Below are 19,291 nucleotides of genomic sequence, written 5' to 3' on the forward strand. Positions count from 1 at the left end.
TGAGAGAATAGAGATATAATTTTGATAAGCAATATTGCGAACAAATTCTGAAGTAAAATCGCGATCAATAATTGAAAATTACGATCATGTACTGAAAAATGACGATCGAATTGAATGAATAGAATTATATCTAAGAAAAAATAAATTGTATTTAGAAGATGAACAAAGAAAGGGTATGCTAAAAATCATTTAACAATAAATGGAAATAAAACGAAATTGTTAAAAGAAAAAAAATGAAAATTGTTAAATAATATATTATTTTTTAGTCATAAGAATAAAAATATAGTAGTTATAAAAGGAATTAGACTTCATATATCAATTCTTTTTCTCTGTAGATGTGGAACGTTTGCTTTTCGATCTCTTTCGATGAACTTGAAAATATAAGTTATTATCGCTGAGAATCCTTTCCGAAATAGGAGCTTTACGTTTAGGGGATTGTCAGATGAATTTTGTTTTTTATTGTTGATTTTGTTGTTATGGAAGATTTTTTTCTTATTTTTCAGAATTTTGCTTGCTATTAACTGAAACTTGTTTTGACGCCCAACAATAGCATTTGTAGTAGGAAGAATTCCCAATAACGAGCGCATTTTCGATAATTGTTTTTCAATATGATCAAGAAGGTCCAGCTTATGTTCTAGATTACTAGACATTTGATTTGTAGAAGGATGGTTTTGATTTTTGGTTCTAAATCTGTAGAGTCTGCAATATTTGAATTTTCGGAGCGAATTGGAGCATCTGAACCTTGATTTGTATCGGCTTGCTCAAAATTAGTTTGAATTGGAGTGGATGAATTAAAATCTGGATGATTTAATGTTTCATTAAATAATGCCATAATTTTTTTCTCTTTTTTCATTAATAAACTTAGTGATCATTGTATCTTTATCTGTTAGATCGATCGATTTGAGTATATCTGCATCATGAACTGGAATATTTTCGAACAATGAACTCGATTCTATGGAACCATATGGAGAAATCTCGTTCTGAGCCAAAGAAAGATCACTTACGTTGTATTGTTTGATAGAAAAATTGTTTTCTCAAGTTCTTTTTGAAAGCAGTCAAGAATATAATTTTTGTAGCTATCAGTGATAACGGTTTTTATATGGCGCTCGATCTTCTGGTTATTTTTGATGGCGTTATATTTATCTAATTGGATTTGAGATATCTTCTTAATAGCTTCATAAATGTTTGGATGTTTTAACGAAGAAAATTCTGAATGCATACTCTCGAGGCAATCATTAGTGAATATTGCAGTTGCATTATTATATTGAGATATTAAATTGTAGTGCGGCAACCAAACTTTGTTGAAATAATCAATATAATCTTTGATCGATCAACTTTATTTTGATTAATTATATGTACAAAAATTGTAAGTACAAATTCTTCATGAGACATGAATGGAGTAATAGAATATAGCTTAAATAAAGAATTTTGTAAAGTATTGAAATTTTTTGTATAAAGTGCTACAAGTTTCCTGTGTAAAGCTTGTTTGAAATGAAATAGGCATCCAATTATACGGACTTTAGGGAAAATTTGTTGAAGTGCCTCTATCATTCCCTTTTCAAAATCACAATGAATTTGAATTAGCTTTGAAAATTGAATACCCTTGACAGTAAAAATATATTCAAATGCCTTCTTATAAGATTCAAATGTGCGGTTTTTCATGAATATAAATAAAAGTGGTAGATATTGATTTGTTGAAGGTTCACAAATCATAATTGTTAGCATCTGTCCTTTTTGAAAATGTTTTGGTGTAATTTTAAAAGTTCCATCGCAAAATAAATCTGTGGCTTCTTTTGCAAATTGAATTGCCTTCTCAAAACCAAAAAACATCGTCTCACAATTTGCTTGAAAATCATGGCCAATGAAAAACTGCTCGCCATTTATTAAACAAAAATTAGCAATTTCATCGTCTGTAATTTTTTCTCCAACAGAAAATTTTCTGGACTTATTATAAACTTCCCTGACCAATGAATCTTTAATTAATGGGTTTTCATCAGTACCAACAGCAAGTTCTGTCATAAATTTTTTAATCTGCTGAAAAGTGCCGTTGTCTTCAGAAAATTTTGCCATTGCCTTATTGTATATTTCTGTCAGAGTCATTGATTTATGAAGATCATTTTTTTCATTTTGTAACTTTTTAAATTGTCTGCATTCGGGTATATGTTCCTTTTGTAAATCTTCGGAAACTGAACTGTTCTCAATTTTAACTAAATAACGTGCTTGACAAGAATGATCGATGCAACGGTAGTAACGTTCAATATTATTTGAATTAATAATATTTGTATGATCATGCGAATAAAGCATATCTTTGCGAACAATTGTATCAGGATATTTTCCAGTAACTGCGGGAATATTTTTAACTGCAATATAACTAAAATATCTTCTGACAGCTTTAGATTCATTTTCGGCGTATTTAATATTAAAATATTGAAGAACTTGTTTGATTATATTCGTTTTTTCATCTCTCGATGTTGATTTTTGGTATTTATCAGATTGTTCCCTGATAAATATTTTATTTTCGTCTGTAAAGTTTGCTCTTTTTTGATTAAATATAGATGATTTTCCCATTAAAAAATGAAATGATGCAAAATTTACGAAAACCGTTCGAAAATTGAATCAAAAATGAAAAGTAATACTTAAATGAGGAATTCTTTGAGATATTGGTCTTAGATTGAATGTAGCGTCATTCTTATATAGAATATATATTCATATCATCGGAAATATGATAAAAAGCATATAATAAATGTCAAAAAAGTGAACAAATAAGCAAAGATATTTTTTAAAAAACAATGAAAAGTAATACTTAAATGAGGAATTCTTTGAGATATTGGTCTTAGATTGAATGTAGCGTCATTCTTATATAGAATATATATTCATATCATCGGAAATATGATAAAAAGCATATAATAAATGTCAAAAAAGTGAACAAATAAGCAAAGATATTTTTTAAAAAACAATGAAAAGTAATACTTAAATGAGGAATTCTTTGAGATATTGGTCTTAGATTGAATGTAGCGTCACAAATTTCACAAATATAATTTACTATACAATTTTATTCATTTTTTTAAAATGGCTGACGACAGTCTGTATCAACTAACTCAACTAGTCAAGCATAATGATTATTCTTCGGATTCATTAAATCAACTTTATCAATGCATAAGTACAATGACAGAAAGATCAATTGGATGCTTGAATTGGGATAAATTTTTCAAAAAAATCACAGTGACTGATGAAGTTCTTTTACATTTTTTAGCATCCGTTTTAAACATTGAAAAGATATCAGAATGTTTCAAGGATTCTATTTTTTATCACAATATTAATCTTGAAAAATTCAGTAATTTAACTGAAACAGAACAACAAACAATTTTAAATTCCTACAAAGCGGATAAATTTACATATTACATAATGTGCTCACAAATTGTAAAATCAAACTGGAACAATTTATCCCAAACTTTAGTTAATATTGCAAATCAATATTTGCCATTTTTAGATGAAGAAAAGCAAATATATATATTTACTGAAATAACTGGCAATTATCAAAATTTTGAAATTTCAGTTGCAAACTTGTTACTTTTTTATGAAAACAATGAAGAAAAATTAAGCAACTGTTTTAATTTAACATTGTTCCAGCAAATTTATTCCAAAAATGGAATCGAGCAAATGATATTTTTTGCTGCAAATACAATTTGTTGCAATAACACTTCTATCAATTTTTACAATCTCCTTGAAATTGAAGAAATGAATCCATTTGATTTTTTTTATTTCTCAATTCAATATAAAGAGATATTAAATTGCGATGATTTTCCAAAAGTTACAGAAGTAATCACAGGTTTAATCTCAGCTTCAAATATTAATGCTATTATGCGAATTTGCCAAAAAATTTTGGATAAAATTACATTTTATAAATGTAATTATTGCCATATTACCTCAATATGGAATTTTATCACAAATGCAGCAATAATTCTTTCTGATGAAGATTTATTAATCAAATTATTAAAATTCATAGAAAAAACAGAAAAAGCAACAGATGAATTATTCGAACCGGAGAATGATTTGGGTTTCTATGAATATTTAAATTCGATTTTCTCAGATATTACATCTGCGAGAAATAAGCAATTTCTCTTGGAATTTCTAAATACCCATGAAGATGACTTCACTTATGATCAAACATTGTGAGGTCATTTTTGATCAACAAATTAATTGAAATTCCGATCAAAAAAAAACTCACAAATTGGATCAAAAAAATCGAATCTCAAGTTAAAAATAAAAAATTCTACATTTTTATCAAATTTAGATTTTTTTTCAAATCATGCAAATTGATTGGATAATTGCATATTTTATCCCATGCATCTAGAAGTATGTGTAATATTTTTGCTTTCATCAAGAAATTGTCGAATTTGATCTTAATTTTTTTTGAAAAATATACTTTTAGAAAAAGAAATAGTGATTGAATAGCTGCCCATGCTGTAAAAGGGTTATTTTTACAAGTAAAAAAAATTGTTATTTTTCGAGCAAGTCGAGGCTTTTTTACCATCTTATTTTTGAAAAATTTACGAAAAATTATATCTGAAAAAACGCTTCATTTTGATATCTTACAATGATAAAATACCAATGTTGCTGGGATATAATAGCTACACCTGGACATCTACTACATTAATGCGTATGACAGGTAAAGTTGATTTCAAAAGTATAGCCTGGAAAGATTACAATAAATCAACGATAATTCAAAAAAATTTCTTATAAGTTAACATAATAAAAATTTAATTTTTATATTGCTTGTATTATACTTAAGTATATAATATATTTAAATCTCAGAATGAAAATTCGGGACGCCCTAGCTATTCAATTTTCCCTTAGGACGCCCATAAACCTCTCAAAAATGTGATGTAAATATCACAATTTTGAGAAATTTACACTAGGACGCCTTAGGACGCCAACCCCTTTTTTACCGTTTTTTTTCTTAGTCAAAATAAAAATGTTATTTTATATCAAGTTTTTATTTATTGTTTTTGTTTTTAATTAAATTATTATTATGCTCATTTTCTTATTTTGATTTTTTCTCATTATGATATAAATAATTTATTAATGCATTTATCCAATAATTATGCTATGATATTTTTATGCCTTATTTCATTTCTCTTATATTTGATAATCTGGTAAAATATAGTTCAGACTATAATCATTTTAGATTATTGATATATTTATATAGGTTAGAATAAAATTAGTTTCATTTTCTACTTTTATTTTGAATTAATAATTTATAATATCAAATATTATGGCGTAATGAGTAGGGGTAATTTTAGCTAAAAGTAACACGCCTGTAAAAAGTGACACGCCTGTGAAGGGTGTGATTACCGATCGGTAATTTCGACAGTTTAGAATTTAAAATTTTTTATGGAACTGTTGCGAGTTTCATAAAGAATTTAAGGAATATAAGCAAAGATTTGAATCAAAATCTTAGACCTAAGCCGCTCGATTCGCTCGCGGCTTCCGCGAATTACAGATCAGCAAAGATTTGAATCAAAATCTTCGAACTAAGCCGATCGCTTCGCTCGCGGCTTTCTTTATTATTTTAAATTTGCATATTTCCATCAAAAGTTCATAAGGTAAAAAATTTCGTTTATATTATTGCAAAATAAAATCTTCATTATTAAGATAAGTACCTTAATATGTACGTAAATTTTAATGAAATTTATACAACATTATAAAAATTTATGAATAAAAACTTGATATAAAATAACATTTTTATTTTGACTAAGAAAAAAAAAAGGTTTTTGATAATAAATTTATTTTATTTCGAAAAAGTAGCAATAATCGTAAAAGGGTATTGATAGGCTTGCTAAAGTAACTAATTTTAGCTGTCAAATACTTTTGTATTTTGAAGTAAATTAGTATAAATTTGTTTTTACTTTTATTTCGAAAAAGTAGCAATAATCGTAAAAGGGTATTGATAGGCTTGCTAAAGTAACTAATTTTAGCTGTCAAATACTTTTGTATTTTGAAGTAAATTAGTATAAATTTGTTTTTACTTTTATTTCGAAAAAGTAACAATAATCGTAAAAGGGTATTGATAGGCTTGCTAAAGTAACTAATTTTAGCTGTCAAATACTTTTGTATTTTGAAGTAAATTAGTATAAATTTGATATTATTTTAACTCCCTTTGAAAACCTCAATTTTCCATACAGAGGGAACGGGAATAGCATCCAATATTCCCTGAGAATGGTTGCGCATTCTCAGTTCCCTCTATATTTCGAACGAAGCTCTCATCGGTCTTTTTTTAAATACTAAACGTTTTTTTCCCTGTCACTTTTAGCTAAAATTTGGGTTTGCCATGGCGTAACCTCTCCTTTAAAATATATATATATATAGGCCTATAGAGTTTATTGGCACTCTCAAAACTCTAGAATTTTGAGTTTACTATACCCTTAAATTAAATAAATTATAAAATACATGCAAAATGACAAATAATAAGATTTTATTGTTTATGCAAGAACGGTTTTACATTTTTCAAATGATTATTCAATCTATCGAATAATTTTAAAAACATGAAAAAATATGAACCCTGTTAATGATATATTAAACATTATTAGAGTCATAAAATAAAATAATATAAAAGTAACATTTTTGTAAGGCCCTCAATTAAATATGAAGAGCAAGCTTTGCCAAGATGTTTGCAAGAACTATATGAACGCAACATCTAGCGAACATGAACGTAAGATTGTTCGGAATGCTACCGCTCACTTAAGAGCAAACATGAAGCAAGATAATCCCGACGATTTACCTTATCAAGTGGCATCATTAATTTTTCTCTCTTTAAATGGAGCAAATGCTGACTTTGCTCAAATATATATTATTAATCTCGTTTCTTCTAACAGATTTAGCTATAAATTGATTGGCTACATGGCTGCTCAATTGCTTATAGACCAATTTCAAGATTTAGTCGTCTTGATGACCCAATCAATATTGAAAGATCTCGAAAGTCGTGACAAAAACGTCATAAACATTGTTTTGCATCTAATTGCAAATATTGGAAGTCCAGATTTATGTAAAAGCTGTGCAAAACAAGTCAAAAATCTCTTAAATTATAATCATCCACGCATTAAAAAGGCTGCTGGAGCTGCAGTATTGCATATTGTTAAGACATGTCCAGATTTGGCTTCAGAATTTACAATGCCACTGTTATCGATGTTCAATTTGAATGATCATAACATGCTCATGATAGGAAGCAAGCTTGCGTATGAAATATATCCACACATTCCTGAGAATGAGGATTATTGGTTGAATATCACTTACCAAGTTCTCAGATGTGCAACAACATTGTTGAAAACGAATAATACATCGAGCCCATATCATATTGCCGGCCTAGAAAATCCATTTTTACAGGCATCTTTACTCAAATGTCTTGAAAGGATTGCAAAGCCATCGATTGAATTGGACACATATCTCGTTGATGTTATACAGTCTGTTGAACTCAAGAGGGCTGTTGGAAGATCTCTTGTCGTTCAAGCAACAGAAGTTATTCAAAAAGTTGCCCAAAAAGAATCACTCAGAGCATTGGCAATAAACACAGTTGCGAAGATGCTCTACCTTGAATATCCAACTATCATTTATACAGCTCTTTCCGTGTTCTGTAAGATACTTTACAGAGGAAATGAAATCATCAACAGAAATTCAAGCTACACTCAAGCTCTTTCACGCCACAGAGCAAAGATCATCAGCTGCTTAGATCATCGTGATCCATTTATCAGAAGAAGAGCTCTTGAAGTTATAACTGCATTAGTCAACGGCGAAAATATCGAATCGCTGTTCCCAGAGATCATGAAATACGTACAATTCGCAGATTCAGACTTCAAATCTTCAATCATTTTCAAAATATTTTATCTTGTTCAGAATTTCGCTCCATCTCTTCATTGGAACATCGACGCTGTACTTGAGATCCTTCATAGTTGCGGAAACTACGTTTCAAATGAAATTATAAGCAAGTTTACGGAAAAAATCGGCAAAAATCAGAGACTCCAGGAATATGCTCTTCCTTTGTTGGAACAGTTGCTCCAAGATTATCCAGAGAACCAAGCAATCGTTCAGGTCGCCTCGTACTTGATCGGAGAGTTCAGTTACAATTTCAATGAAAATGTTCTTCCTACAATGGTAGCAATCGCAAAGATGCCGCAGACATCCCATGAAACAATCAATTATATACTTATTGCTATTGCCAAATACTCTTATCGCTTCCAAATTGTTGATGAATCAGTTTTTAATTTCTTCGAAAGTTTCACAAAGTCTGACAACATTGAAATCCAGCAGAGAACTGGAGAATTGATCAGAATCCTCAAGAATCCAGCTGCTAGTGACGAATTACTCGTTTCTATGGTTTATGATGAAGAAAAAGACCAAGCGATCACTCCTTACGCATCAGATCTCTCTGTTGTTCTTGAGCTGAACAAGATCAAATCAGCGCAGAGTACTTCTTCTGTTTTGATCTCGACTCAAGATTCAATTAAACAATTACTCGAAACTCCTGTTATAACTCCTCCACCAAGGTCAACAGAGGTTCTCCAGACAAATGATCTTGCGATTTACTTTGAAGTTTCAAAGAATCCTGTTAATAGACAACAATTTTGCATAAGATCTTCAATTTTCAATAAAACAAGCAAGCAACTAACTAATTTCAGGATCAAATACGGTGTTCCTACTGGATGGACTTCCTATTGCAAAGATAATGAAATTAAGAATTTGCATCCTTCTCCAGTTCCACTACAGAACCTCGTAATGATAGAGAGTAAGACAAATACTCCGTTGATCATGAAGGTTTTGCTTAGTTACAGCATAAACGGAGAAAATATTAATTCAATTGAAAATTTGAAGAATTTCAATCACCTTTTGTAAATAAATATATTTATTTTTCATTACTTATAATCATATTCATAGAATTTTATCTATGTGATGCTTATCTCAGATTTCCTATATGTTCCAAATGAGAGAAAACAAGGATATCGATAAGATATATGAGGAATCATGGAGCATTCAAATTTTACTCCAAATCAATACGCATGTTGCTTCAACTCTTAATGCTGAAAAGAAGGAAGTTATGTTTTCATTAATATCAATAATTCCATAATTAAACACAATTAAATCAGCAAAGTTTATTGAATGAAATACTCCTTTGAGTTTTGCATCAAGAAATGGTATCGTTGAAGTCGTGAAATACCTTATCTCTGCAGATGCTTATAAAGATACAAAAGAATATAAAGGTTACACTCATCTTATTTATGCATCAGAAAGTTGTCATTTTGTTGTTGTTAAATATCTCATTTCTTCAGGAGCTGATAAAGAGGTAAAGGATAATCTTATGGTAAACTCGAAGTTATTAATCAAATCATCTATTCTGCTTGAAATAGTGAAGCAAAAGATTGTAACAGATATACAACTCTCATTTGGGCATCTAACACAGCTGCAATATTTTTTTTACTATTTCAACGTATCTCAAAAAGAAATAAGTACTCAATCCACCAGATAGTTGTTGATAGCTTTCATTCGAAACAGGTTTCAAAAATCCAAATTCATTCCGAAAATTAAAAAGTAATGTCAGCTTTATGATGCTTTTTAATTATTTGCAATATTCTGTTCATCATTATGATTTCTTGTTGAAAAGGAAGAGCTCGAATTTCACGCGATAAAAAAGTAATACCCATCGAATCAACTCAAGAAATATAATGGTAAACTCTCCACAATAACAATTATATTGTCTGAAAGATGACAGAGTTTAACAAATTTACATTTAAAATGAAGGAAGCATTGTGAATAATTGAATTCATGTCCAAATTTAAAATGTATGTATTAGGCTATAATAGTATTCATGTGGATGGAAAGCATACAAGGTAATATTTAGAATATGAGTTATTTTTCTATTTAAGGGTTAGCCACTAAGAAATAATGAATTGACATCTTAATTTTATGTAATAATTTATTTGATTTTTTCTATCTTAATAACAATGAATGCCGTTTGGCTTCCATAATTTGTGTTTATCGAAATCATACTTATATTGAATTAAGATAGCAATAAATCAAATCATATCAAGATTAAAGCTAAAATATTGTTTGCTTCTGGCTCAAATTTTAATAAATATAATATGGATGTTAAGAAAGTTGTTAGAAATTCATTGTTAAATTAATTTTCTAAAAAATAAAAACAATAATTATTACTGTTATGATAATCAATGAGAATATTGAAATTGTGATGGCCATTTATATCAATAAATCCGAAATACTTCATTTCCGAATTATTTATTGAATAAACTGAATATTGAAACAACAAACAAGAATATTTTATTATTTAATATATGTGGGATACTGTTTACAAATTTATTTCATTTTTTTAAAAAATTTCTAGAAATCGAGTGTATATGAAGAAATTTTTTAATGTTTTAAGATGGGATATGTACCCTTATTGCATATCCAAGATTAATTTTCGAAAAACATGTTTTGCGTGGTTAATTTTTTTGAATACTTTTGAATACCTTAAATAAAATGATATTTGCATGATAACCATAGTAGTAACTAAATACTTAAATTTGATGTTTTATAATTTCTGAATTCCATAAAAAATTATAATTTTTCAAATTTTTATCAGATATTTTTAGCATTAAATTACTTAAATCTTCAATTGTTGTATTTTTAATCGGATTTAATGATTAATTTAAAATATTTCAATTGATTCCACATTCTAAATTTTTGCTACACAGAATGTTAACTTTTAAATTAATAAATTTTACCTTGAAGTTTTAGAAATAATTGACATACGTCTATTGAAATTCCAACCGAAAAATTGCTTCAATAATAAAATTTCAAGATTCAAAATTTGAAAACTATTCAAATATTGTTTGCAATACAAATTTTTTTAATTACAAACAAAATAATCAATTAAAAACAAAAATTATCATATTATGCATAAATTACTTGTTTGATCGGCTGTAACGGTCTTTGAATAGGAACCGATTTTCTTTGGAACGTTTTTCCTTTTTCGTGAATAATCGATGATAATGCTAAATTAAAGTTTTCTTGACCGTATTTTTGTACAACTTCATTAATCCATACTGATGTAATTTCCGAAAGATTTCCCTGACCTATAGAGTCTTGAGCAGCTGCAGCTGCAGCAACTTCTGGTGCAATATCTAAATAATATTTAGAAGATATTACTAAGCACATATCGACTATTACACCATTGCATATTTTTATAAAATTTTCATTTGGAATTAATGCTTGAATATTTGATTTCCATCTTTCAAAATAGGTAAAAGGTAACTCAAAATTAACATTAAAATCTAATGCTTTGAGAAGATCTATTTCTGCTTGTGTAATTTCTTCTATTTGTTCTGGTGATAAAAGTCCTTGATTATCAAAATTTTCTTGTCCGATAAGCGATCGAACCATTGAAGAGGGAGCTGATTTACATATTCTAACTAACTCATTATAAATCATTTCAATTGTTCGAAAACAATTTTGTGATTTACATGAAGTAAACAAAGCTGCTGTCATTAAGATAAACAATTTATAAGGACAATATTCGTTAACTCTGAAATACTTCTGTAAAATGATAAATGCTGTTGCAATAACTGGAGATAATTCAACCTTGAGCCCCATCCTAGATTTGGAAATAAGAGTCCATACGGTCCTTCTCTGTTCATCACTCCACGTTGTATGAATAGAAGAAAAATCAGTGTGACTATGATGAACAGAGCTTGGTAACATTTGAAAAATCAGCGTATAAATTGAGAAGAATATAATTTTTATTCAGAGGATTATTAGAATTATAATTTTATCAGCATATAACATAGATTCAAAACAAAAGTAACATCAATTTTAAAATGAATGAGGCATTGAAATTATTGAAGATGCTTTTCAATGATCCCACCATTTATAAAATTGACAATGACAAAAAATTCCTTTAAAATGAATGTACTTGTTATTATAATCAACACTTCAATAACTTCACATTTGAAAAGCATCAGTTTCAATTTTAATATTTTCTTAATTTCAACCAATAGAACGTAGAAAATACCGACTTTCGAAAATTCAATGGCATAAAAAATTCAAAAATTAAAAAAACCTCCCATTCAATTTATTATTGGAATGGCAATATAAAACTAAGGGCTTTGAATTACCGAACATGAAAACAATAATCCGCTTGCAAATAATGTATAAATCAATTTCCATATGTTCATTTCTCATATATTCCATTTTTTATATCATTTTTTAAGACATTTAGGATTACATTTTCATAAAACTAAAAGAGCAATTACGATTATTAGCTTAACATTACTATTTCTATTGTCTCGTAAAATATTTAATATATTTTCCTAATATTTTGAACAATATCAATGAACGCATTGCTTTCTTTCTTGATACTTTAAAAATAAAAACAGGAATCCGGTTTCAAATACATAAAAATTATTTTCAATAAAAAAAAATATTGGAAAGTTAAACTCTAAAACAAAGAACAATTATTGGGAATTACATTAAAAAACCGAGATATTGAATATAATACATTTTATTAAACAATATACTTAGAAATAAGTTCTTTCAATGCTTCAAAACCGCTTTCCAATTCCTGTTGCATTGAAATGAACATAGGATTCTGTCTTATATATTCCGCGTGAATTTTAAGTGCTTTTTGGTTGATTTCGAGGAAATCTGCAAAAGCTTTCTTTAATTTTAAGCTTGTTTTCTCATCAATCTCTGCCTGACCGCCCAAGAATACCTCAGCAATCCTCTTTGGCCCAACATTTACTTGTACAAGAAGATTTCCGTTCAACATTTGTTGAATTCCCGATGTATTCTTTGTTTCGATCAACGAAACCATTTCATATGTCCTGTCCTTGATCATTCTCAGCGAAACTTTGGCCGGATTGTACTCTTTCGTTGAAAATGAAATAATTTGTTGTCTTTTGAGGATATAAGGCATTGGATGCTCGAGTTCGAAGATGGCTCGTCTCCTACATTGTTTGTCTATTGGTCCTTGAGCTTCATTTGACCCAATTACGTAAGGAGTGTCGAAATAAAACAATTTGTTGTTCATTTTCTCTTCGAACTGCGATGTTCTCAACTTCCTCTCTTCTTTGGTAATGTACGGATCAACGGAAGTGATCTGGATGTATCCAATTCCGGAATTTAATTTCGATTCATCGACTTTTGATGATTCCTGGATGATTTCGAACTTCTTTCCTGGATGAACATTAGTTAAATCTTGTATTATTCGCTTAGAGAAATTGAAAACGTTAGTAAGTTCTTTTTCTCTGTAAATATAAGATTTTTTATCATCATCCTTGAAAACATCACCGAAGAAGTTGACTCTGTAGTACTTACCAAGCAATCTCTCCTGATCCTTTGCGATTCCTGCCACTGCAACTGCTGAATTTGAGATATTTCCCAAAGTCTGAGACATGAACGAGTAATCAGAGTTATACTGCATGAATGGGATGACGATGCCAATCAGGTCTATAGTGATTTCATGGTACTCTTTCTCTTGACTATAATTTATCATTTTGATAATACAGTCAATAATGACCGGAAAGTGGAAATACTTGGAGTCACAAAATCCAGGGACGTCGGGAAGGTCCTTTAAAATGTTATCCGGACATTTCAAGGCTTTCGCAAACGGACAAATGTGGGTTAGAGCAATTGCCTGTGAATCGCAGCCGAATATCTTATCGATACGGCCAAGGAGAGTATTGTACTCGAAGACAACAGCGAGCATTGCGATGTTACACATAACAAATTCCAAATAATATCCGTAGAGTGCAGAAGTACTGGCAATTTCCTGGAGAATTTCACAGACAACATCGGGAGAATGCTGGAAAAGCAGCAGTTTGTTGTAAATCACTTCAGCTAATAATTCTATATTATTATGATAGTTATCTTGCATTTTGAGGAGCTTCTGGTACTTGAAGATTATTGTTCTTGCGAAACATTGGTTCAAAACTATCTCTGTAACAACAAAAAGTGGCAATTTGTAAATAACTCTTTCTACAAGCATCAAACTCCTGTTTGTTGATCCGTAAGTGGCTTTATCGACCTGCTCAAGTGTATCGAAGAAGATATTGCCTGATTCCGTGAATCTGGACAATTCCAAAATTTTCATTATGAATTTTGCCAAAGGAACCTTCTTATTTTCGAAGATTTCCTTGGGATAGAGCTTGATGAACTCCACGAGAAGCAAAACTAAGTCTTCGACCAAATTTATTACTAAATTTGACGAAAAAAGCTGGTAAATGATCAAACTGCACTCTTCAACGTATCCTTCCTCGAAAATGAACTTCCCCATGAACCGAATTACGTTCGTTTGGGCGGAAAAAGCTCTTTCTCTGAATAAACTGAAAGATTTCTTATACAAAAGCTCTTTTTCGGTCTTGCAGTGCATATGGGAGAATCTGTTCTGTTGGGAATCATTCGCTTTTCCTGAATAACTCAAGAAATCGAGAGATTTCATAATTGCCTTGAAGAAACTCGACTTTGACTCTGCTGTCCTGATGTATTGCCTTATATGGTCTGGATCAACAATGCCAACAATGTAAATAAACGTTGTTACGTATGGACTTTCTTCATTCGCTGTATTTCCAAGGACAAGAGAGGGAACGAAGTCGAGAATTGGCAGGATATGGGTACATACAGCCATGGAGATCGATGTAGGAAGGCACGCAATGTTGTAATTCAAAATTGAAAAAATTTTATCCAATTCAGTGAAGTTTTGAGCGACCAAACAACGTTCTATCTGGTCTATCAGGAACTCAGGGAAATGTTTGATGTGGAGAAGAGCCGTTGCGATCACTTTTGGCTGAAGTGAAGATTTCAGAATGAAAAGTGAGGATTTGAGGTCTATTTTTGTGTCTCCGAACGCTTTGACTTGGGCTTCTATTGAATCTATGGCCGCTGTGTAGAATCCGATGTCGAAAAGATTCAATACGAATAATGAAAAAGTTTTGAGCGACTGGATTGACAATTGGTGATTGGATTTGTTGAGAACAACTATAGACTTTGTGAAAGCGTCTATAAACATGTTGATTTCTTGGTGGAAATCACGATCTTTTGTGATATAAATTGATTTAATGAGCAAAACAAAGAAGAAATTCATTAGAGGTGCATCTCTTCCTATTCCATTCTTACAAGCTTCATGTTCCTTATGAATAAAGTGTTCCCACGTTGTTAAAAGTGAAACATGAAAATCATGAGTCGAATTACCATTTTTCATGAAGGAAAAAACGACGGAGAACACATCCAAGAATTTATCAAATGCCTTTGGACATAGATCCGTTGCAATATCAGCGATATAAAGTAAGATATCGAAAATATCTTTTGGAGCTTCCGTAAAATTCGAAATAAGTATATCAAAGATCTGTAACGAACTTCTTAACAACGCTTTTGGCTCGACTTTCCGAAATTCCTCAAGAATGAAAGATTTATTTTGAATTGACTTGTAAACTCTTATTAATTCGGGGGATTTCGGAAGTAGATTGGATCTTCTGGTCGTCATGATCTTGCAGAACAAAGAAGAGCCATTTCTGAGACTTTGTGGATTATTTGAATTTATTTCGTTGATTGCGAGCTCAAACTTACCTCCTTTAAGAGCTACTTGTTCACCATGCTTATCCATGAGATGAATATACGAATAGCCAATCTTTTCTTCAACAAATTTGTCACCTTTTCTCGAAATTGCGACAAAAGTAAAGACAACGATTGAACCATTCTCAACTCTTTGCGGGAGATCGATAATGAACGTTTCTCTGAACGCTACTTTCTTGTGAGCGGGACATGCGATTCCTTTTGCGCAATCCACGTGTTTTTGAGAGAATCTGTCCTTGATTAATGGCATTCCGTCGCTTTCAAGGTCTTTCTTAAGCTCCACGGTCACGTAAACGGCTTCAGTTTTCCAATTTGGTAATTTTACGGTTGCTGAGGTCATTTCAACGAGCAAGGAGTGACTGAAGTTAAGTATAGGCTCTGTTATTGAGTAATTCATCGATCCAAGGAGGTTATTTGACTGTATTACGGTGGAATCATCGATTTCTCTTGCAGATATCTTTATTTTGATGGTAAGACCCAGTTTATCTTCCGCAGGATATTTGATACCGCCTTGTACAATGCTTTGAAGCATCTTTTCTGTAACAGTTTCGGATGAAATGAAAGGTGGTGGTAATAAGTCGTTTTCTAGTAATGTTGGAAGCGAAACTATGTAGTATCCGAGTTGACAATAGTTATTAATGTTCGAGTTCTTCGATTTATTGATTGTTGCTTGAGCTTCTTCGATTGATGTTGAATTCTTTTCATATGCTGATAAAACGGTTGTACCATTCTTCTGAGAGTAAGGGTGGTATGCGATAATCACTAAAGATAGTCGATCCGAAACTTCATTTAACCGATAGACGATTTTCGTATTTTCTAAAACTTTAGTATCACTAACACGAAGAATTTCTGCGCATGGCAAAGGCACAAAATTCCATGGTTCCGATACAATTTGTTGACCGCTGAACATAAATCCAGTAAATAAAAGAGGTTCAAAGAGATCTTGGTTAGAAAGGAATTCTGAAACAGTGAACTCAAAGTACGATGATGTCTTCCGTTGTATCGCCGCTCCTAAATTGATTGGGTTTTCTATAACATTAATCTTTTTTCCAGTCCAATACGATTGCAGTATAGGGCATGCGACTGTTTTGGTCATTAGTATGGCGCTGTTTAGTCTGCAATCTGATAAAAACGTAATTGGACGAGGAGGAATCGGAGTAAATTTTGTGACGGAACAGTCTGTGAATTTCATTTCAAATGTTTGATTAGTGTATAAGTCAACAATCCAGTTTTCTTCGTATGACGGTAGTTGCTTAAAACTGTTTGCATAATCGGAATAAAATGGATTTTTCGTTCGACTGCAGCTAACAACAAAAGGTTCTGTCCAATCAGACTCATCGTTGTCCTGATGCTGAGATTTGAGCCAGTCATCGATGATTTTGTCAGCATCCCAGGACAGCGACATAAATCAATTGAAGAATTTTTTTTCAGAACTTCTGACAAAAAATAAAACTGCTTACAGATATACAGATTAATCAAAATTTAATTAGAGAAAATCGTCAAAAATTGAATCTGACATTTTCAATACCTACAGGCGCGTAGGCTCTGAATATTTGACTATGATCTCCTTGTTGGGAGGAACAAGTGCTTTTATATAATGCCAACTATATGGAATGGCAACCACCAAAATTTCATTGATATTTCCATTAATCAATCTTTGAAGAATTATTTGAGCATGTTTTCTCCTAGGATAAATGTACTTACAAGATACAATCAGAATAACAGATGGCCCTATTAGAATAGGAATTTTTATGCTTAATTTGATTCAATTTCGAAAGTGAAACAATTTGGTGACAAGCGCAATCCAATATTAAAAAAAAAAAAAAAAAAAGGTAGTGGGGCTTCCAGGCACTTCGTGCCCTCTAGCCCCGAAGATGTTTAGTATAAATGAAGTTTTTATTCGGAAAATTGTTAGTCTTCTGGTGTGAATTCGGAGGACTCTTCTTCTTCCTCCATTGCTTCTGGGAAGAAGCCTTCTTCTGGGTCGAAAACATTATATAATGTGTCGCTTTTCACAAATTATATATGTTTTCATGCTTTGTCACTTTTCTGTCACTTTTCAGGAAAAAACATTTTTATTATTATATATAAATGAATTTTACAAAACCACCGTTACCGTTCTTTGGAAATAAGAGTAGATGTAAAGATATTATATTGAGAGAACTTAAGAAACTACCGAATGGTCTAACATTTGTAGATTTGTTCGGTGGAAGTTTCTATATATCCCATTTGTGCCATACAATATTCCCAGACTCAAAGATTATATGCAATGACTTCGACAACTATATGGACCGTCTCAAACATATTCCAGACACAAACAAAATATTGAAAGAGTTAAAAGAAAAGATACCTATAGGTAAGATGGAACGTATACCATTAGATAAGAAAAATATTGTGAGAGAGGTTTTGAAAAAAGCAGAATATATAGACTGGGATAGTATATCTGCTAGACTATTATATAGTGGTGCTATAAGAGTTCATGACATTGAAACACTTATGTCAAAAGTTTTATATCTTAACTATACAAATGTTTTCAAAGAGGACATAGAAAAATATATTGAGGGTATAGAGTTTGTGAGATGTCATTGGACAGAGTTGTATGAAAAATATAAAGACAAGGAAAATGTTTTCTTTATAGTGGACCCACCGTTCTATAACACATGGGATTTTCAATACCAAGTAGACTGGACTTTGAGAGACTCTTTAGAAACTTTAGACGTTATACATAACCATCCATGCTTTTACTTTACATCCGATAAAAGTGGTTTGGAAACCGTTATGAGATGGTTAGAGGACATACATGACTATGAGTTTAGATATGACAAGATAGAATATGAGAGAGGTCCTATAAACCGGAGAAAGTGTCATAACAAAGAAATTTTATTAGTAAGTAAATGTGGTTTGAAATAGGACTACTTGTTTTAGGTTTTTTCCATTGTGTCATTTATTTATTTGACGTGGCAGAAAAGTACAGAGAATATGAAGATGAACCAATGCCTGCAAATGTTCAGTATATGTACTCGTAAGAGATATTTTTATCTAATATTAAATGGACGCACAGAACTTAGCGAATGCACAGCAACCTGGACAACCAAACCCAGAGAATATTCCAAATGAAGTTAGAATACAAACTGCAATGGCAAACTATGGTCAAGTGCCAACAGATGTACAAATGCAAACTGCCATGTCAAATGACGCTGCGTTAGGTTTGCCACCATGGTATGCAAATATGAGATGGAAAGAGTTTTATACAAACCCTGAAGTGGGATATAAACAACTTTATGCAGATGACGCGAACACAGGAGTTGACCCAGAATATGTTTTCTACCAGAGGAGAAACAGAATGTATGAGCTCCAGTTAAAGAATGCTATGGAACTCAACAGGAAACGTAAGAGACTAGGCGGACATTAGATTTTTACATATAGTAAAATGGGTTTCTTCAGTAAGATAGGAAACTTCTTTCGAAATGTTGGAAGAGGTATATGGAATGGAATAAAAACCGTAGGAAGAGGAATTTGGAACGGAGTCAAAAATATTGGTAAAAGGGTAGGTCAGTTTGTTGGTATTATACCTAAAGACCCTGAACCAGAAGAGCAAGCTCCTGTTATACAACAGCCTGAACCTGCACCACAGTCTAGTTGGCAACCAAATCCAACACCTCAACCGTATTAAAAA

General features: G+C 31.1%; 7 protein-coding genes across 7 annotated transcripts, besides 3 other annotated features; 4 read left to right on the forward strand and 3 right to left on the reverse strand.

Moving 5' to 3' along the window:
• Positions 1-4,950: part of a mobile genetic element that runs on past the window's edge.
• Positions 1,565-2,568, reverse strand: TVAGG3_0474600 (MULE transposase domain-containing protein; the record flags this gene model as incomplete). Its single annotated transcript, XM_051235664.1, has 1 exon — positions 1,565-2,568. A coding segment is annotated over one exon (1,004 nt), but the record flags the coding sequence as incomplete, so codon positions are not given.
• A 335-nt stretch (positions 4,951-5,285) lies between the features above and the next one.
• Positions 5,286-6,331: a mobile genetic element.
• Positions 6,332-6,403: 72 nt separating this feature from the next.
• Positions 6,404-6,425: a mobile genetic element.
• Positions 6,426-6,504: 79 nt separating this feature from the next.
• TVAGG3_0474630 (adaptin, alpha/gamma/epsilon family) lies at positions 6,505-8,909 on the forward strand (the record flags this gene model as incomplete). The annotated part of the gene is made up of 1 exon (XM_001302802.1): positions 6,646-8,886. One exon carries the CDS (start codon positions 6,646-6,648, stop codon positions 8,884-8,886), a length of 2,241 nt encoding a protein of 746 aa, XP_001302803.1.
• A 1,971-nt stretch (positions 8,910-10,880) lies between these two features.
• On the reverse strand, positions 10,881-11,748 carry TVAGG3_0474640 (cyclin domain-containing protein; the record flags this gene model as incomplete). The annotated part of the gene is made up of 1 exon (XM_001302803.1): positions 10,942-11,748. One exon carries the CDS (start codon positions 11,746-11,748, stop codon positions 10,942-10,944), a length of 807 nt encoding a protein of 268 aa, XP_001302804.1.
• A 592-nt stretch (positions 11,749-12,340) lies between these two features.
• Positions 12,341-17,023, reverse strand: TVAGG3_0474650 (dedicator of cytokinesis DOCK family; the record flags this gene model as incomplete). Its single annotated transcript, XM_001302804.1, has 1 exon — positions 12,551-17,020. The coding sequence occupies one exon, from the start codon at positions 17,018-17,020 to the stop codon at positions 12,551-12,553; it is 4,470 nt and encodes a 1,489-aa protein (XP_001302805.1).
• A 683-nt stretch (positions 17,024-17,706) lies between these two features.
• Positions 17,707-18,525, forward strand: TVAGG3_0474660 (phage tail repeat-like family; the record flags this gene model as incomplete). Its single annotated transcript, XM_051235665.1, has 1 exon — positions 17,707-18,525. The coding sequence occupies one exon, from the start codon at positions 17,707-17,709 to the stop codon at positions 18,523-18,525; it is 819 nt and encodes a 272-aa protein (XP_051093489.1).
• Positions 18,526-18,787: 262 nt separating this feature from the next.
• Positions 18,788-19,027, forward strand: TVAGG3_0474670 (uncharacterized protein; the record flags this gene model as incomplete). The annotated part of the gene is made up of 1 exon (XM_001302805.2): positions 18,788-19,027. The coding sequence occupies one exon, from the start codon at positions 18,788-18,790 to the stop codon at positions 19,025-19,027; it is 240 nt and encodes a 79-aa protein (XP_001302806.2).
• An 18-nt stretch (positions 19,028-19,045) lies between these two features.
• Positions 19,046-19,288, forward strand: TVAGG3_0474680 (serine threonine-protein phosphatase family; the record flags this gene model as incomplete). The annotated part of the gene is made up of 1 exon (XM_001302806.1): positions 19,046-19,288. One exon carries the CDS (start codon positions 19,046-19,048, stop codon positions 19,286-19,288), a length of 243 nt encoding a protein of 80 aa, XP_001302807.1.
• Positions 19,289-19,291: the final 3 nt, after the last annotated feature.

Source organism: Trichomonas vaginalis, chromosome II (genome assembly GCF_026262505.1).
Source record: "Trichomonas vaginalis G3 chromosome II, whole genome shotgun sequence".
NCBI lineage: Eukaryota > Parabasalia > Trichomonadida > Trichomonadidae > Trichomonas > Trichomonas vaginalis.